The 19,076-nt window shown below is 38.6% G+C and overlaps 1 protein-coding gene across 1 annotated transcript in view; it reads right to left on the bottom strand.

Annotated features, from left to right (window-relative positions):
- Positions 1–396: 396 nt before the first annotated feature.
- Positions 397–19,076, bottom strand: part of Ift57 (intraflagellar transport 57) — a 54,584-nt gene continuing 35,904 nt past the window's right edge. The window contains exons 7-11 of the mRNA XM_028755600.1: positions 6,075–6,146; positions 5,091–5,222; positions 3,556–3,618; positions 1,852–1,918; positions 397–777 (exon numbers count right to left, since the gene is read on the bottom strand). Coding sequence (XP_028611433.1) covers positions 599–777; positions 1,852–1,918; positions 3,556–3,618; positions 5,091–5,222; positions 6,075–6,146 — 513 coding nt within the window. The 3' untranslated portion in view covers positions 397–598. The remainder of the gene's footprint in view (positions 778–1,851; positions 1,919–3,555; positions 3,619–5,090; positions 5,223–6,074; positions 6,147–19,076) is intronic.

Raw genomic sequence — 19,076 nt, forward strand, 5'->3', positions numbered from 1 at the left:
ACACAGGCACAGGCATCCTTTTCCTCATTATAGCAGCTGAGTTAAATATGGCTGAACTATTATTTCAAATACTAGATTTCACATGTTAACATGGATACTGAACTTTTTACTTTTACAGTTAAGAAGGTAGCAATATCACGTAACTGTAGAGAGGAGGCAAGGGAAGTTTGCCTTCCTATGGAGAACTTTAACACCTATTCTCAGCTCCTCTAATACATATATACCAGTGATCATTGTAGAATGGCACCAGCTCTGATCACCATCAGAGGTACCAGTCCTCTGTCAGTATCCAGAGTGTCACAGGATACACATGATACATGGGTCATTTACACAAGGAATACTAACAGACACCAGGCAGCAGTATGCCATTGCTAATTCCAGTGAAAGCCTCTCTGACCATGATCATTTGAAGGATTTTATTAAATAATATATTCATTGTAACAGTTTTAGCCATCATAATCACCAAGATATAACACATGTGCAAAAATACCCACTGAATATGCCTGAAGAAGTATAAACTGTGTTTGGAAATCCATGTTACATTAAAAAAATCATTTGATATAAAAACCAAATATGAGAAGCATGAAAGGCCATGCGTTTAATAGAAGCCGATTGCTGACTCCGGAGTAACAGCGGCATGCATGTCTCTGGTCATGTTACACTTCTCCTTGAGCTTTGACTGCAGTAGCGTGTGCTCCACAACACCGATCCTAATGTCCATCTGAACAGTTTCTTGCTTCAGCTTGGTTAGGCTCTGCTTAATCTTCACCAAAGGCGCTGGAGAAGAAGAACAGCATGAAATGAAAATGTTCCTTTGGAGTATCAGTTTGTCAGAGAATTGCCTGACATTTTCCTTGGTTTGTCTTAAGCCAGAAATAGGGTTAAAACACAGCCAATGACTTGCTGACATTCACACAGCTTTGTGGTGGTATTTTAAACACCTGAGAGTTTTAGGATGGGAACTGGTTCAATGTTTGATGTACTCAGGCTGAATTTTCTAACTTTTCTAGGAAAAGAAGTGCTAAGTGGGTATTTAAGGATGTGTTCAACACAGGTTTGTCTGCAGGAACAGAGAATAGAATAGTTAGAGAGGAAAGAAAGATGCTTTTGAGATCCAAATAATGAGTCCATTGAAAACACTGCAGGGAAATCCCCACATCCCACTCTAGATTCCCAGTCTGTGTGCAGAGCATCAGAACCCTAGAAAATCGTTCTGAAATACAAGCCAGAGGTGATGACCACTGGCCTGGTCAAACGGAACAGTTTGTAATGGAGGATAATTACTGAGAGACGAATCTCTGTTTGAACCCAGCTCAGACAGGGCTTCCTGCAAGGAGGGGCAAAACCTCAAGTGTCATTACATCATTGGCCTGGTGTCACTTGGGGTATTCTTAAGATTTTTGTATATAAATGGTGAAAACAAAATAATATATTTTTAAACTGTCAGAGGAAAAGTACATAAATATTTCTCACTCTATCTTTGAGTTATTAGTTTGAATTAATAAAATCTAAATTAGAGTAAAAATAATTTTTTATCAGTTGATTCATAATGAATACAATATTCTAATGATCAGACATATTTTTTTTTACCACTTATCTGTTTTTAAACAAGTAAAAATAGATTATTCATATATTATCTCTGTGTGTGAGAGAGCCTGTAGACGTCAGGGGACAGATTTCAGGAGTTGGTTTTCTCCTTCTATCATGGGATCTGAGACAGAACTGAGGTTGCCAGGCTGAAGTACCAAGCATCTCTACCCTCTGAGCTACACTGCCGACCCACGAAGCTCTGGCCCACAGTGCCTGGGACCGCAGCTGCAGAGCTTAGCCCCTAAGTGAAGAAATACTCACTGCCGTCCGTCATGCTGCTGCCCTTCTCTTCCATTTCTTGTTTTACCTTTTCTAATTCTTCTGTAACCTTTCATTGAAAAAAAAACTATGAATACTGAATTTTAATGAACCCTGAAATTTTTTGAATGCTGCATTGAGAAAAATCAATGCAGAAACAAGGAAATAAAACATTAAGAATATTGTGGACATAATTCAAATAAAAGACAACATATATGGATACACAAAGCTTTCTGGTTTTTAAGAACTGCTTATAAAACACCAGCAAATTACTTTCACATTAACTTTCTCATGCTGCGATATTATAGAATGAAAATCAAGTTGTTTGCAGTACGAAGCCCTCAAACTGTGCAATTATCACTAGCATTTACCATGCCGCTCTCTAACTATTAGTTATTAGCCAGCACAATGCTACCAGAACCCTGCTCTGGCTTTCTAAGAATCTTTCTTAATAGTATAGTTATTGGAAGACCGTCCTATCCTACCAAGGCCAGTAAGGAAAGGTTTACACCGTATGACAAGATACAAAAATATGTATTCCTGCCCTCTCCAGCCCAGGAACTCTGAACTCTAAGAGGCATCCGTGCCGACATGAAGATTCCAGATGAATCTGTACTTGACCTCAAGATTATGCTGCTGCTGCCTCTCCTGGGAGAACTCTGCGCCTGCAGTATACTCTCTAAAATGATATAGTAAATAGAATCTCTAAAATTTGAGACTGTTTTTACATAATCTAGGGCTACGCTGTAATTACTGTAACTTAGTAGGCTTTATTTCTATCATGCTGGTGAGTAAAACCTTCCCAGGGAATAAAGTGCTCATCAAGGCGAAGCAAATTAATTTCTTGCAGGCACCTGAAGCATCACAACTGGGGACAACCACCGACTCCAGAGGACTAAGTGGTCCCCGGACACACTTCAAACGCTCATTTACCCCACATTAGTGAGCACTTTCCTTCCGCGGAATGCTTTATCTGCCTAGAAACACTATAGGACTAGAGCCTAAATATTTCTAATGCTATATTATAAAATAAATATTTCTGAAATGCTCGTTATAAGAGAAATGTAATTTCTTACTGGCCAAACAGTATAGCTTGTGAAAACTGTGCCTCTTCTAGCTATAGATAGTCTTAGATCTTAGTCTCATAACCAAAAATGAGAACAAATATCAGGCCTATCTTCTGTATGATCATGAAAACAGATGCAGTGACACTCAAATATTTTAGAAGTTCCTGAATGAAGAGGTTGCAACTTATCTCAACTGTAGACAGAGCCGCACTCTGGATCACACACACTCACACACACAGCACACACACACACACACACACACACACACACACACACACACACACACAGCAATCACTGACAACAGCTTTATCTCTTGAAGACTCACATTACTTGGCTACAGACTACTCAGGTGGTGCTTTACCTGCTCTTCTATTATTAATTGCTGTTTTAGATAGAGATTAGGAAAGTTATCAATGTGCTGATAATAACAGCAAGTTTTATGATTAATTTAATCCAGCAACCTCAGGTGTCTTAAAGAAACAAAAGAAGGATAATTGGTTCACTCGTTAGTAAACTTCTAAAGTCGATGTGTGGACATTTGGAGCCACACTGATTGAAATCAGCAGCATTCAGGTAGTGGCTGGCTCTGCCAGGCTGGGGCCCAGCTGACTGGTAAGCAGCATAGAGTGCTGGTATGTACCTCAGACAGGAGTCTAGTCCGTTCCGTTACTCCACCATTGCCCTGCTGGTAGCGCTCCCTCGCCTGAAGAAGAAAACACTGTGTTTAAGAGCAAATCCTAACCAGGAAGATTATTTAAATATGACTTCTGTATGTGTGCAGTTTCTGCACAGCATTTTATGACACCCTCTTATTTGTGAATATATCTATGAAAGTGACATTTAACTGTAGCTATTTCATGTCCTTATTAATAGGCGCCATGCATTTAAGTGAGGCACTATAAGATGATGAACTGCTGCAGCCTTCCCGTGGCAGCTCTGTAACCCGCCTGGGCACAGCTGACAATAAAAACTGTCCTCCGCCCTCTCTAAACACTCTGGGAGGGTGACTCTCAGTCAATCTAATTTGTGTGCTATGCAAGAGAAAATCAGTTCTAAAATGAAAAAAAAATCAATCAGAGTAGAGTCTGAAGCTCAGCAATTAATAAGGATTAATAAAGTGGATGACAGTGCAGCCAACTAGAATATGTTCTCGGAAACTAATCTGGCAATCAATTATTCAATATTAATGGTGGATACACAGTGCCTTTAACCAGAGGGCACTTTTAAAGTAAAAAATGTTCAGGAATTCACGTATATATTAGGGAATAATGAATTCAAAGTGAATATAATAAAAAGTGAAAATTATTTTCAACTTGGTCTTTTAGAACTTCTGAAAATCAGAGTTATCTCAAACTTATTTTCATTTTATTTCTGAAAGTATTAGTTAAGATTATGACTCACTGACAGGTTTGTAGATGTATACAATGCATTCTGGTCATTTTTACCCTTACTGCTTTCTCCCAGTCCCCTCCTGCCGAACCCCCTTATTTGCATGTATTCTACCTTAACATCAGGAAAAAAGGGGTTTTCCTTATACATTCCCAAGGAAAGCTATGGGATTTCAATAGATGTTTTCATAAGCCAGGGATTTTATTTTCTGATCAAAATTCTAAAATGTTGAAAGAATGAAAAATTATTTTCACTGACTTAAATTGTTTGTCTCTGAATTCATCTTGTTTTCTGACTTCCTTAGTATAAAGCCGTAAGCCACTGTGGCAAGTGGTGCTTTCCCCTGCCACACAGAAACACACATGATTCTTTCTTCTACTTCAACAGTGACTAAAGACAGAGTTGGAAATGAGACACAGCATCCTGACACTCTCCTCCTGTTCTAAGTCATGATTGCAAACAACAAACCGGGATTTATCTAAATAAAATGAAGAAGTGTGTTCAAGAACTGCTGGGGGATAATCATTTCTATCTCATATGAAATGGAGGTTCTCTTGTCCTCTCTTGGTTTCAAGTGGGCAGAGAATGCATATACTTCTGTTGATGAACATTTTTAAACATTATATCTTCTTTGATCATTTCACACAGGGATGAATTTAGATTATAATATCTACCTCAAGCCCTCCCATCTCTCCATTTTATAATTCATAAACAAAATGTGTTATGGCATTTTAGGGATTAGGATCATGAGTTGGAATAAATCCCTGGAAAGCATTCTTAAATTACCTCACTTAGCTGGGCTTGGGCCCCACGATATTCTTGAACCAAGTGCTCAAGTTGATTGTTAATGTACTTTTCTCGGCTGCCAATCTTTTCCAGAGTCCTGCTAATTTCATTATGGAGCTTGTCCAAAAACCCCTAGAAATCCATGGGATTTTAGAAGTTTAAAGAATAAGTAAGTTTTTCAAGACTGGTAAAAATAAGTTAAATATTCTTCAACCCAATCCACAAATGTGTGCAAAAGAAGACAGTTTGAAATTTCAACATAAACCAAACTTTATGACAAGAAACACTTTAGTCACACTGTAACCTTTAAAAAAAGAAGCCAGATGTGATGGTTCAGTCCTGTAATCCAAGGACCCTGTAGACTGAAGCAAGAGAACTACCCCTGGGTTACACATGGAACCTGTCTTCAGAAAAGAGGAGCGTGGTAGTGTGAGTGACCTCTTGTTCTCATACACATCTGAATGCCTAAGGTTTATGACACTGCAATAAGTTGTATATAAACTTTAAAATCAAAGCAGCCAAGGAATAATATGACTACCTGATGCTGGTGTAGCCTGGGACCCACAGCTTTTCACTCAAGCTTGCTTCTTTATGGCATTCTCTAATAATACCACTTCTACCATGGCAACAAGGCTGGGGGAGCTGCAAGTCCTAGCCATTATCAGCCTGGGGTTCACACAACATCTGTAATCAAACATTGATATGTATCTAAAACAACTATTAGATGCATATGTGTAATATGTGATAGTCATGTGCATATTGAAAATACAAATGGATTATAGGCATATACTACCACATCTGGCTATAAGTAGTTTTTATATAACTAGCTTGCTTTACTTAGTGTAAGCACTGGGACTGTGAAGATGTACTGTGGTATATTCAATTAATCATATTCTGAAAGATAAGGATTACATCTGTTCTTCTTTCATGCTCTGTCACAATAGGCCTAGATGAGCAAATGCATGTTGTTGGTCATTCACATACCTTGGTCTCCTTTAGAGCAGATTCGATTCCACTCTTATGCTGGTGCATTTGGTCAACATGGATCCTCCAATCCTATTGGCATAAGCACATATAGGAATGAAGCACAAAGAAAATACCACCTTTTCACTGTTTGCCTGTCTGTTGTGAAGGTGTGTCTTTCACCTTGGTTACTTGGTAGCTGTCCTATTTAGGTGGCAGAGTCCTATATATAGCTTGCAATCAGAATGTAAAGAGAGCACAGGGCACTTTAGGATAAAAGTCCTAAGTAAATGTAAATTATTTTATGTGTTCACAGGGTGATATCTGGTAATTTGAATACAAATTATTCTTGCTCTGCTGGTGGTTAATATTTATGACTACCCATCAAAATGAAAAAAAAATCTAATTACTAGCAAAGAAATACTTGCTTAAGCAGTAACGATTGTGTTTGCCAGAAGCAACTCTCAACTCTACTCAAATATCATGTATCAAAGATTAGTTTGTCTCTTGGAAATGAAAATGGGCTTTCATTCAGAAGTCTTCAGCAAGACTTCTGAATTTTGTCTTTAATCAAGGAAGTCTACTAGAGCCTACTGCTACTGGAATCATTTTAAATTGATGTGAACTGTGTAATTCCCTGAAGATACCTTCAAATTATTTCAGTTTATATCATTATAAGTCAGAGTGTTAAATGACTTCAGCAATGTCCGTCTTCAGAGGTAGAGTGAGGACAGTGGTGGGACTTAGGCTCAGTCTGTCTGTCTGTTTGCGTAAACTGACAGGCTTGCTTGCTGTGGGTATACAAACTTCTGAAGAAAAAAATGTGAACAATTCACTCTACTGATGTTTTTACTTTGAAACACAGCCATAACAACAGGATGTAAAAATGTCCTGAGTGCTTCAAACATGACAAATATCAAGTTATAATATATTTAAGCTGTAGAGAGCCTCAAGAGCATCTAATCTCACACTTATCCTTAAGCAGAGACCTGGGTACAGAAGAGGGCACAGCTGAAGACATGTACATAGCAGTCTAAGTTCCTGCCTGATGCCTATTGCCAGTTCAGGGGTAAGAAGAGCACAGCTAGCCACCTGACACTAGGAAGAACGGCAAAATATAGAACTAACAAGCACTACCCATCCCTGGGTCTTTCTGCATCCTGAACATAACATCTAAAGATATAAAGGCTGGAGAGGACCTTCGAGATTGTCTCTTCACCATTAACAATTAGGTAGCTCAGCATTTTGAGCATCTGAGGTTGAAAGGGTAATACAAACAAGAAAAACACAGGGAACATATCAGTGTAGGTTGGCCAAGTATAAAGCACAAAATTATGGAGTGGTAGGTAGACAGGATTGATCATGGTGAAATAAAACCAAAGAAAGAGGTAGATTAAATTGTATCAGGGTGTTGTTTCTAACCTCTGAGGAGTATAGCTTCCACCATGTGGACAAGAGTATGCTATCATAGGTTTTGGGTTGAATTTTCAAGGCAAGTCTGTGTTTTGAAAAAGTGGTGGGTTACTGGACCCACTAGGAAGGATCAAGATTCTGAAGACTGGTGGCACATCAGTCAGAAGGCCGTGCAGTGGTCCAGCTCATATAGATTTGAATGAAAGAGAGGGATACATCCAAATGACATTGCAGAGACATGCCAGGTAGGATGTTCTCAGCAGGTGACTTGTGAGTGCATGTGGTTGGTGGATGTAGAAAGTGGAGGGACAGTCATTGAGGGCCCTAGATTGACAAAGGAATGGAATATCAAGTCATGTAACAGGTAACAACAGGAAAGACTTTGGGGAAGCCAAAATTACCAAGGAATTTGGTGTTAGACTTGTTAAATTTCTCTAAGTTTTTAATAGGCAATTAAAACACAAAGCTAGTCATGACTTAGAATTATTTGCTAGAAAAATCCAAATATGTATCTTATTAAAATCTTCATGGATATATTTCCTGATGAAAACTGATTTTTAAAAGAAGCAAACAAGCATTTAAAATATTCTTATCTTTTAATCCAACAGTTTAGTTCTGGAAAATATTCCCACCTAAACTGGAAACACATAGATTTATGCACACATTTTCTGTTAAAGTAAAACACCAGAAAATATATTGCTAATATTATATCATTCATTCTACAATTAAAAATAATGCATACATCATGAAGGTATTTTTATAGGCTTCAAAACCAAGAACTCAGTAATACAGAGTTCAGAGATAGACACAGGTAAGAATACCCAGGAACACAGGAAGCAGCTAAGGACAGTCCACAGACTGGAGGATGGTATGCACCAGCACAGGGGAGGGAAGATATACAGTGGCACACATAGGTAACATCAGAATGCTCAACACCCAAGTCAGGAAAGAGGCTGGCTTTATCTTTGAGATTTAAAACTCTGTACTTTGCATTATAAACATTAACATACATTAAATGTTAAGTTTTTGTACTCTTAATGATTAGCAAAAATGTTTGCTTAACAGCATACAAACAATAGAGAATACAGTCTCAAAACACTAGATATTTATTAAAGTTAATATTATACATGTTGTGCCTTATATTAAAGCATGAATTTGAATATAGAAAAATTTAAGTTTTATTTTTATCCTTTAAAATTTGTTAAGATTCCTAGAAAATTTTATACATTAATTATCAGAAGAAAAAGGGAGGAAACAAAAATCTCATAGTTGCCCAAGAAGGTCCTGAACAGGTTTTAACATAGTTCTAGTGGAATGTGACTTTGACTATAACTAACATTTTGAAAACATGTATATAAAAGGGGGGAGGCATACATTTGAGAACCGAGAGCTGAGATGGTTGAAAGCTTTACAAGGGTTTTTGTGGTAAGAATGGAGAAGTGATGGGTTTTAATGATATGTAAGGACTTGAAGCCTACCTGCGTTCTAGTAATAAGTAACATTAAAAGGAGCTATTCAACGGTGCTAACAATTCGAACATTGGTGGAGAATGCATTAAGTTACAGCCACTTTAATGTAATTTTACATATTTAAAATGCAAAGGTTTGGAGAGATAAGTACACACTGACATCCCTTCTGATTGATTTCTCCCTTCCCTATAGAGGTGGTTCTCAACCTTCCTAATGCTGAGATGGCTTTAATATAGTTCCTTATATTGCGGTGCCCCCCCAACCATAAAATAATTTCATTGCTACTGTAATTGCTACAAATTGTAATGCAAATATTTGATATGTAAGATATGTGATATACAACCTCTGTGAAAGGGTCATTCAACCCCTCCACTACCATCCTGCCAAAGGGTCAGGATCCACAGGTTGAGAACCACTGCTACGGAGCTTTAGGAGATTTGCTGGCTGGTAACTGGAGAACTGTACTTCCCTTGTCCACTGATGCTGGGCGAGGCTGTGTAGTTCTTTTCAGTGGAATGGTGGACTGCATAGAACTTGGGAGAGGTATCCATCTAAAATGGTGTCCATGTCCTATCAGCCAAAGTAAGGACTCAGAAATTTCTCAGCCCAAGCTTGGGACTGAGAAGTATGGGGCCTCATAGGAATTAGGGTGCAGCTGACCACACATCAGTTACCTGGCCTGAGGATGATGCCCTACTATTAGTGTAAGCCACTGTGGTTTGGAGGTTTTGTTGCAGAGCAGACCAGTACATATATACATTGTTTGTTTTTGTTTTTGTTTTGAGACAAGGTTTTTCTGTGTAGCTCTGGCTGTCCTGGAACTCCCTCTGTATACCAGACTGGCCTCAAACTCAAAGATCTGCCAGCCTTTGCCTCCTGAGTGCTGGGACTAAAGGCATGTGTTGCCAACCACCTGGCAACACATATATTTTTTATAGTGAAGAAAACTATGTTAGTTAGACTATAGGGACTTTCCAGTGTTCATTCTGTCTGGTAAATGTACTTCCACACATAAAGATTTTCGTACATCATATAATGATTTTCTATGTGACAAAACAGACAGCCAAGATTGTGTAAAGTTAGAACTAAGGCCTCTTTCTGTTACATATTCACTGAGGACTATGTGCCCCTGAAGTCCACTGATCACCTATCACCAAGTGCTCTGAAGCATGTTCTTGGGTTCTTTAAGCATTTATCCAGTCTGTTGAAGATCTTGTTTCACCTATTTTTACAAACGCTCTCTCTCAATGGAATAGAGACATCAATGATCCAGCATACCACTTCCTTAGGCTCACTCTGTTCATGACTGAACCATAGGCCTCTAGCATGCTGGGGACTTGAGCATTTGTTTTTATTCCCAGGTCTTCAGGCTTGTTATTTTTCGAAATCCTCTCATACAAAATCTCATAATTCTATCATTTGTGAGGGGTAAATAACAAAGGTATTGTAATCATGATCTCTTTCCTCACTCTAAATTCTCTTGCACAAAATCATCTTCTGCATCGGTCCCTTTCAGAATGTGGGGAGTTGTGAGAAGTATCTATGCTGGTGTACACAATCAAAATGGATGTGATCTGGCTGTAGCTGTCAGGCAATTGTGAGGGCTCCACATTCTCTAAGCTGCACTTCAGAACACCACCTGACCGGCCTCTTCTGCATATGGAGATTTAGTTTAATTTCTTTTTCTTTTTGTGGGAGTTGGGGGAGTTTTCCAACTCAATGACTAAAAGCTTTTCTCTGAAACTATCGGGGAAAGGAGGTAAATATTAGACTATGAGTTAGGGTTGGCTATATATCCATATGTAAGTTTCATTAACATATAACTTATAAAATGTCAGACTCTCCCTTCCATCTTAAATCCAGTTTGGGCTTCCTTGCTTATAGACAAACACAGTGCTAAAAACCAAACCAAACCAAACCAAACAACCAAACCAAACCAAACCAAACCAAACACCAAACCAAACACCAAACCAAAAACTAAACCAAAATCCAAACCAAACCAAACCAATAGAAAACAAAACAAAACTTATTACATAAAAGCCAAAGCAGGATCTTTGTGTGCACTGGGATGTATTCTTCTAGGTATATGAGAAATCCATGGCACCACACAGAAGAGCCACCATGCTCACAGGATCTACTGAAGCACTTGCTTCTTCAAAGCAGGAATAAGGCCCAAGGCGCTGCGGTATCTAGAATCACTACTTCCCAAGGACAACAATGGTTCTTCTGTTCTGCCATCTGCCTTCCTTTCTCTTCTGTCCTCTCAGTCTCTGTCCCAGTTCCACTATGGATAATTACTAGTGAAATCTCAATGCAATGCTGATTTGCAGTTGCATTTTAATAAATATAAAAGTCTGTTTTAGAGCTCCTATTTTAGACAGTTAATCTCATTTTCCCTATTAAGGCTTGGTTTCAATTCAGAATTTCTCTGGACGTTTTCACGATTACTGTAGGGTGTAAGGGAAGAAATCCTGTCCTCCAACTCACAGGCTGGGAAACAAGCTGAGGTTGTTTGATTTTCACAGTTTATTGTTAATTGAAAAGGAAACCAAATGTCCTTTTCTATCACAGACAGATTCCCTTCACATCCAGCAGTTGCTTTTATTTTCTTACCCTGTCTCCCAGTTTCAATAAGAAAAACAGAGATCCCTAGGACTCCCTATTTGAACATGCACACTGAAGGAAATGATTTTCCTGTTGTTTTGCTAAATTATAGACATAGGGGAATCTTGTTGCTTCTAATCTGCTCCAGATGAACAACCCTGCAAGGACTAGCTCTAAAACAAAAGTACAATTTACCCAGACGGTTTATGGGACTTTTCTATAAAAAATGAGCTTCAGTAGATATGTGTGTCTATACATATGCATACATAAATACATACATACATATAATACACAGTTACATACATATATATATACCTAAAACATGTGTACACATGCATATATACTTTATATATACATATACAATACACTCATATAAATATGTGCATGATACATGCATATATAATATAAAATACTGATACATGCATAATACATGTATACACACATATATACACATACATACACACATACTTACTGTGGTGGTTTTAATGAAAATGGTCCATCCCCACAGATCCCTAAGGAGTAGCACTATTAGGAAGTGTGGTCTTTTTGGAGGAGGTGTGTCACTAGGGGGAGGTCACAGAAGCTCAAGCCTGGCTAGTGTGTTACTGTCACTTCTTACTACCTGAGGATCCAGAAATCTCAGCTACTTCTCCAGCACCATGTCTGCCTGTATGCTGCCATGCTGTCTGCCATAGTAATGGACTAAACCCCTAAAGTATAAGCCAGCCAAAATTAAATGTTTTCTTTTCTAAGAATTGCTATGGGCATGATGTCTCTTCATAGCAATAAAACCAGAACTAAGACACATATATACAAACATAATACATAGGTATACACAGATATATACATATTGGCTAGTCAGAAGCCTTTCTGCTTCTTTTCTTTAGGGTAGAATAGGATCTCAATAGTCACACGAATTCTATGGTTTCTTTAAATGTAATCAATACAACTACAATGCTAACAAGCATAACATTTATTATATGTAACCATTATGCTAACAGCTATTGGAATATCATTATATATATTTTGCTTAGAGAGTCTACTAAGATGCAGAAATTAAGAATTAGTTGTTTTAAGTAGAAGCCTAGACTCACACAGGTCCACTGTCAAGCACAAACCTACACAGGAGTATCAAATTACAGAATTCCTAATAAGGACAGGAGGACAGGAAGTAAGGATGATTTTAATCTGAATTGTAGTAAAATTTGGATTTTCATAACTTCTAAACTTTAGAGTCTAAAAGTTTCAAGTCATAGGGCTTGATTTCTAGGAGGCATTAGGAAGGGAAAGAAACTTTCAGTGGGGCCTAGTGAGAGATATTTGGACTGCTGTGTGCAGGCTCTTGAGAAGGGTAGTTGTATCCCAGCTTGTTCTGTTTCCCATGCTCCTGCCATGAGGCGAGCTGTTTACCACACTTCTAGAATAAAAATAAAACAATATGCTGCCTCCTAACAGCAACAGGGCCAATGGAAAACTCCTGGGCTATTACCCAAACAAGCCTTTCTCTATCTAAGCCGGCTATCATATTTCTATTATTATAAGACAAAGTTAGCATAGGTCTTAATATTTGAAAATTTTCAAGCGCTTATCTATATACTAAATGCCATAAAATGAATTTAAAATGTTTACAGGATCAGTAAATACAATTGAAAACATTCTCATTAGGAAACATCCAGACTCAGATGGCTTGATCAGTGAATTTTCTCAAACATTTAATTAAATAGGAATGAACAATCTTGTACAAGTCTACTGCCAAGTAGAAAGAGGGGAGAGGTGGAAAGAGGGAAGGGGGTAAGGAGAGGCGGAGGAAGGGAGGCAGCATGAGGACCATGCAGCATGACACAAAAACTTGACAAAGATTTCTAAAGTCAACATCAACTAAACAACAAATCATAGATTAATATCTTTTATAACTTTTAAAAAGAATTAAAACTATACTAAAAATATTAGCAAGTCAAATTTAGTGATGAAAAAGATGAAAATACAATAAATTATGTTTACTTTGAATTTATTTCAAAATGGAAGGTTGGTTTCACACTAAAAAATTAATACTTAAAAGAAATGTGACATCAGCAAGTTAGCTAATGAGGGGAGCTTGGCATACTTTTCTCAACACAAAAGGACCAAAAAAAAAAAAAGTGCTATTCTGCAAGAATGTTTGAGGAACATCATTGAGGTCCAGTAGGGATGTGGCAGAGATATGGCTTTAGAGAGGAAGGAGCAAAGTACACATCGGCCATCTTATTTCTCTAGTTTGATTTAAATCCTGAATCCCGAGGGACTTCATATGGCAGCAACTGGGTTAACAGGAGGTCAATATAATTTCCTATGAATACTGTGAATTCTTGAAACATTTGCTATATGAGAACCTTGCACTCATCCCTTAGAAGTCGGAGTACAGTTTAGGGAGTGCTGGGAGACACAAGCTCCTCCAACAGCCTGGAGAAAGCGTTCAGCCCATGTTATGTCTTCTCAAGCCCCTTCCTCACAGACCCATGCTGACGTCAGCACCCTTGGCACTAGAAAGCAACTAGAGAGCTAGAGTCAGTGAGGTACTGGGAAGCAAGTATAACTCTACCAAGACAACTGCAGCCTTTGATAAGCAGTATGTCTTCCTCCTCTTAAGCCACTAGTGTGGTCAAGACCAAGGGGCCACCAAACACCAACAAACATCTTGTTCCTGCTGTCAGGAACTCTACCTGCCAAGGACCACCAGAATGGCCTGATCTTCCACTCATGCTCGGTATTGAACCTCGTATATCATGCCTACCTTAACTTGTCTGTGTCACCCTTCCTCTGTGCAGCCTTCAGAAAGTGATGGAGATCCTGGCTTCAATTCTGCTTATTATTCTGAGGTACCACTGGTGACCTACCTATCCAAGGCAGAAGCATCTTAGCTGGACAGGCAATACCACATACTCCTGCAGTAGAGGCCACTTAGATACATACAGGTGTTGCCAAAACAGGTTACACCTGAAAAACATATTCAGTGAGTGTACTACCATGCCCACGTTAAACATAAGTCAATGTACCACACACAACTGATATCATGGAACATGCTGCTGAGAGAGAAAAAGCCTTTTGCTACAACAGCCTTCAAATGAGTTGACTGGGTCAACAGATCTGATGCACAAATAACACATATACAACATAATAAAGAAGAATAAATTATGCCTCCAATAGAACACAATAACTTTCTAGCAATGAACCCTAAAAACGCTTGTGCTTTGCCGTAGGTCTTAGCAGTAAAAACATCCAGATGACTTGTTTGAAAAAACGATTCCAAATGATGTCTTTAAAGAAGGCTTAATGAAATAAAAGAAAATTGGACAGTTCACTAAAATAAGGAAAAGAACAATAATGTGAACAAGAAGTTTATCAAATATAAACAGATCACAGTAAAATACAAAGTGTAATAGGCCAGGGAGATGACTCAGTGGGAAAGTGCTTGCTAATCAAGCATAAGGATCTAAGCTAGGAGCCTCTGCAAATGCTGAGCATATAGGCACTGATCTGTAACTCCAGTGTGGGGCTTGGGGGTGTGTTGGTGGAGACAGGTAGATCAAAGGCACACTGGCCAGCCAGCCCAGTGGAAACAGTGAGCTCCAGAGCTCCAGGTTCAGAGTAGGTCTTGGTCTCAAAGTGGGTATATTTGCATGTATGCATTTATGTGTGTGTGTGCATACACACGCACACACCACACACACACACACACACACACACACACACACACACACACCTCACCATGATCAAATAAAATCTATCAAACCAGCACCACGGCTCAGTAGGTAGAGGTTCCTGCCGTGCAAGGAAGCCTGATGACCTGTGGTTGATCTGTGTAATGGTGGATGGAGAAAACCAACTGAAGTTGACCTTTCACCTCCCAGTGCACATTATGGGATGCGTACTGTGGACACACACGGCAGTAGTGGTTGCCTAAACAATATCTGCACACAATCAAGTCAGGCAGCATCCTGGCATTGATAGCATCCTGGCATGGATGTGGAGGGCAAGGAAGTCTCTACCCCTAGCACAGTAAGTATTGACAGCTGATGGCTTCCAGGGGAAGAAGAGTCAGTTTTCTTTAGGGGTGAGCTCCATGGCAGGTTGACTATGGTTCAGTGAATGTCATCCAAACCATGTACATATAATCCAGTATTAGTTGGACTTAGTGAATTCTTAATAAAAAACAAAGAGAGTATGAACTTGAAAGGGGCATGTGGTGGGGGAATTCAGAAATGGGAGCAACGCATAAAGACAATGTGCATAATCATCACAGTCTGTTTTGTAGCACTAGCAAGAACAGGGATTTAGCATCTGCAGTAATATTGATGGAGCAGAGGACATTATGTTAAGTGGAATAAGCTATTGCATTAGTCAGCTTCTCATCAATTTGGCAAATGACTTAAAGAAAAATCAACTTAACAGAAAGTTTTCTAAGTGCCAGGGTGGGAGGATACCCAAGGGGGCTCCCCCCACTTAGAAGAGAACGAGATGGGGGGTGGGGGGTGGGAGGGAAGGATTGTAGGAGGGGTTACCCAGGGAGGTAGGCAGGATATAAAGTGATTAAGTAAAAAACAAATAAAATTAAATTTAAAAAAGAGAGAGAAAAAGAAAGCTTTCTTTTGACTCCTGGTTTTAATCCATGGTTGGATGTTTTCACTGATTTCAGACCCATGGCAAGGCACAAGAGTCTACTAGCAACCTTTGAACACATACTCTGTGGGCAAGGAGGCAATTGTTATACGTAAGTGGAATGCATATTGTAGTCAATTTGCTTCAGGGGTGTGTGGGAATAATCATCATTAATGAAGTTATGTTTCTTTGAGAAATTCCTCTTTTGTAGATATTCTTTTCATTTTAGAGAAACATCCAACCATGTACACAACCTCGCTCCTGCCTATAATTGAATTCAAACTAGAGATCCAGAGTGTCTAAAGATAGCTTGTTAAACAATCCCACTCTAACTGTGAACAGAGGTTATTACTACTAACTATGATGTGCTACTAAGAAGCTTTCCCATGATAACTAAGACCTGTTATTATGGCTGCCCCACTACACGGTCCTGTTATATGACTACACAGACACTGTTGAAGGCTCATAGGCTTCAGAAAGACAAACCCACAGAAGAGATCCCACAAGGCAAGCACTCGCAGGTCAAGTTAGAAATGAGTATTTATTTCATGTGCTACTGAGAAACTACTGTGGAGAACTGATGAACACACTTGACACTTGTTCTGGTATGTTTGCCTGCTATGATAAACGTCATAACCAAAGCCACCTTAAGGGAAGGAGAGGGTTCATTTCGTCCTACACTTCTAGGTCACAGTTCATCACAGACAGAAGTCAGGGCAGGGACTCAGGCAAGAACTGAAGCAGAAAGCACGGAGGAAGGCTTGAATTCAGACAGCTTTCTCCCACAACCCATAACCACCTTCCCCAGTGTCCCACTGGCCATAGTGGCCTGGGCTCACCCTCATCAACCAACAGTCAAGACAATTCTCCATAGACATGGCCACATTTGGGGAATCCATTGAGACTCTCTCTTCCCAGGTGACTCTTGTTTTTGTGTCAAGGTTCCAACAACAGTTGCACCTAAGTTTAAGAATCTGATGATCAAAGCTTAGATCTCAGACTGACATTCAACATTCTTCCAGCAAACAAACAAAAAATGGTTATCGTTTACCTTTTTAAAGAACCAAGAACCCCCCCCCTCTCTCTGGTATAAAAAACAGTCAAGAATAATGGAACGGAAGCCATGGGGATAAAATTTTGTCGAAATTCTAAGAAATTTTAAATAAAACACAGGAATAGTGAGAATGACTCTAACATTGGATTGGAAAAAATGAGTCAAGCCAATAAAAACTACATTTTGCACGAAGGTCCATGTGACAAATGGTTTCTGCTCCAATTCATATTTTATATTAAGCAATTCAAGGGAAACATTAAATCATACTTTACAATAATGAAATATTTAGGCAGTCTAGACATTTTAATTATAATCAATATATATTAATTCACCACTCTCAATCACAGGTGTCTGTTTGAGGTCTGCGGGCAGTGAGGCATTGGTTTCTTGCCTTTGCAGTATTAACAAAGTATGCAGTTTCCACTGGTTATTTCCTTGTAATCAGCCACCACAGCTGATGCTCTTTAGTTACAGCTAATGGTAATCACTAAGTCAAAAAATTCTTTCATCTATTTTAATTTGTGATATATGGGCCCTTTACTAGTTCTAGTTTAAACATTTATCACACTCAGGGTAAACGGAGAGGAAGGCATCATCAGCTATGCTTAAACAATAGTCAGAGCCTTCTGCAGGACGATGACAGAAGTAACTGACGATCTTGTCGTTGATTAGGGAGACTGACTTTGTCTCCACTCATTTGCTGTGTTACTCAGTATAATTTTAAGCACAATAACCTTTCCCACCATCTGGTATCTATTCACGATCCACATGCAACAAAGCAAATACAAAACCAAAAGCAAACAGCTGACCTTGCAAATACAACTTCCAGTCCACAAAATAACATCTTGTTTGAAATAATACAACAGTCTCAAAGAATAGCTGCTTTGTGCAATCTCTTTTGAAGAATGCTAGCTATAAAAGTCCATCAGCGAGTATTTTCCCTCATTCTGAGATAATGTGGCAGTTGAGTAATCATGCAGGCTGTTCTAAAAATGTATGTGTGTCTACTTAATTCAGGCAGTTTATTTTGATAGCATTCACCTCTTTTTGATTATAGCAGGTGTTTCAAGGATAAATTTACTGAAAATTGTATTTTGTTTAAACAACAGCAGCATGTACATTTATGGCCCTGTTATATTAAAAAGCATTTATTGTCTTGCAGCAATAGATACAATTACAAACATTTGTGACAGTAATTGGAGCTATTACTCCTGCATGGAGCCTCATGGAGATCAACTTATTGCCACCTGTATTTACATTTGTTGCTATAATTGTAAAAGCTGACTTTTAGAATTGGGTGTCTTATTTTTCTTTAAATTACATGAATATTTTTAATAGAAGGTCTACCAGAAAATCTCTAAGAATTATAAACGTAGTTTCTCCATTATGCAAATACCAGACAGAATTCCATTTTAATAATGATCATGTACATAAAATTCATTCCTGTATTCCAGCACACAGAATACATTATATCTCTTGGCTTGTGAATGTAAGAATATTATTATTTCCTATCCCAAAACTAGAGAATGTCTTAAGAAATGATCTTATTTCCAAACTATAATAATACATAAATATTTAGAAATGTTAACTTTTGCTAACATCTTCTCATGCTGTATCCAAATGCAGTGACAGGGACAGGGCAAAGCAAGCTAGCCTCTATTGCTTTGGAATGGGTGAAGTGCTTTCCATTGCTCCCAGGTACAAATTTGTCTGCAATAATAAAAAGAGAAAGCCTACCCCTGTAACTTTCTGCAGGACTTGGCTTCCAATTTGAAGAGACTGAGATCCAATATAGTAATTCTGTGGTCCCCCCAGGTTCATTTAAATGGAATTCTACCTGCTGATTAA

The sequence above is a fragment of the Grammomys surdaster genome, unplaced genomic scaffold (genome assembly GCF_004785775.1).
Source record: "Grammomys surdaster isolate TR1022 unplaced genomic scaffold, NIH_TR_1.0 126066, whole genome shotgun sequence".
Classification (NCBI taxonomy): domain Eukaryota; kingdom Metazoa; phylum Chordata; class Mammalia; order Rodentia; family Muridae; genus Grammomys; species Grammomys surdaster.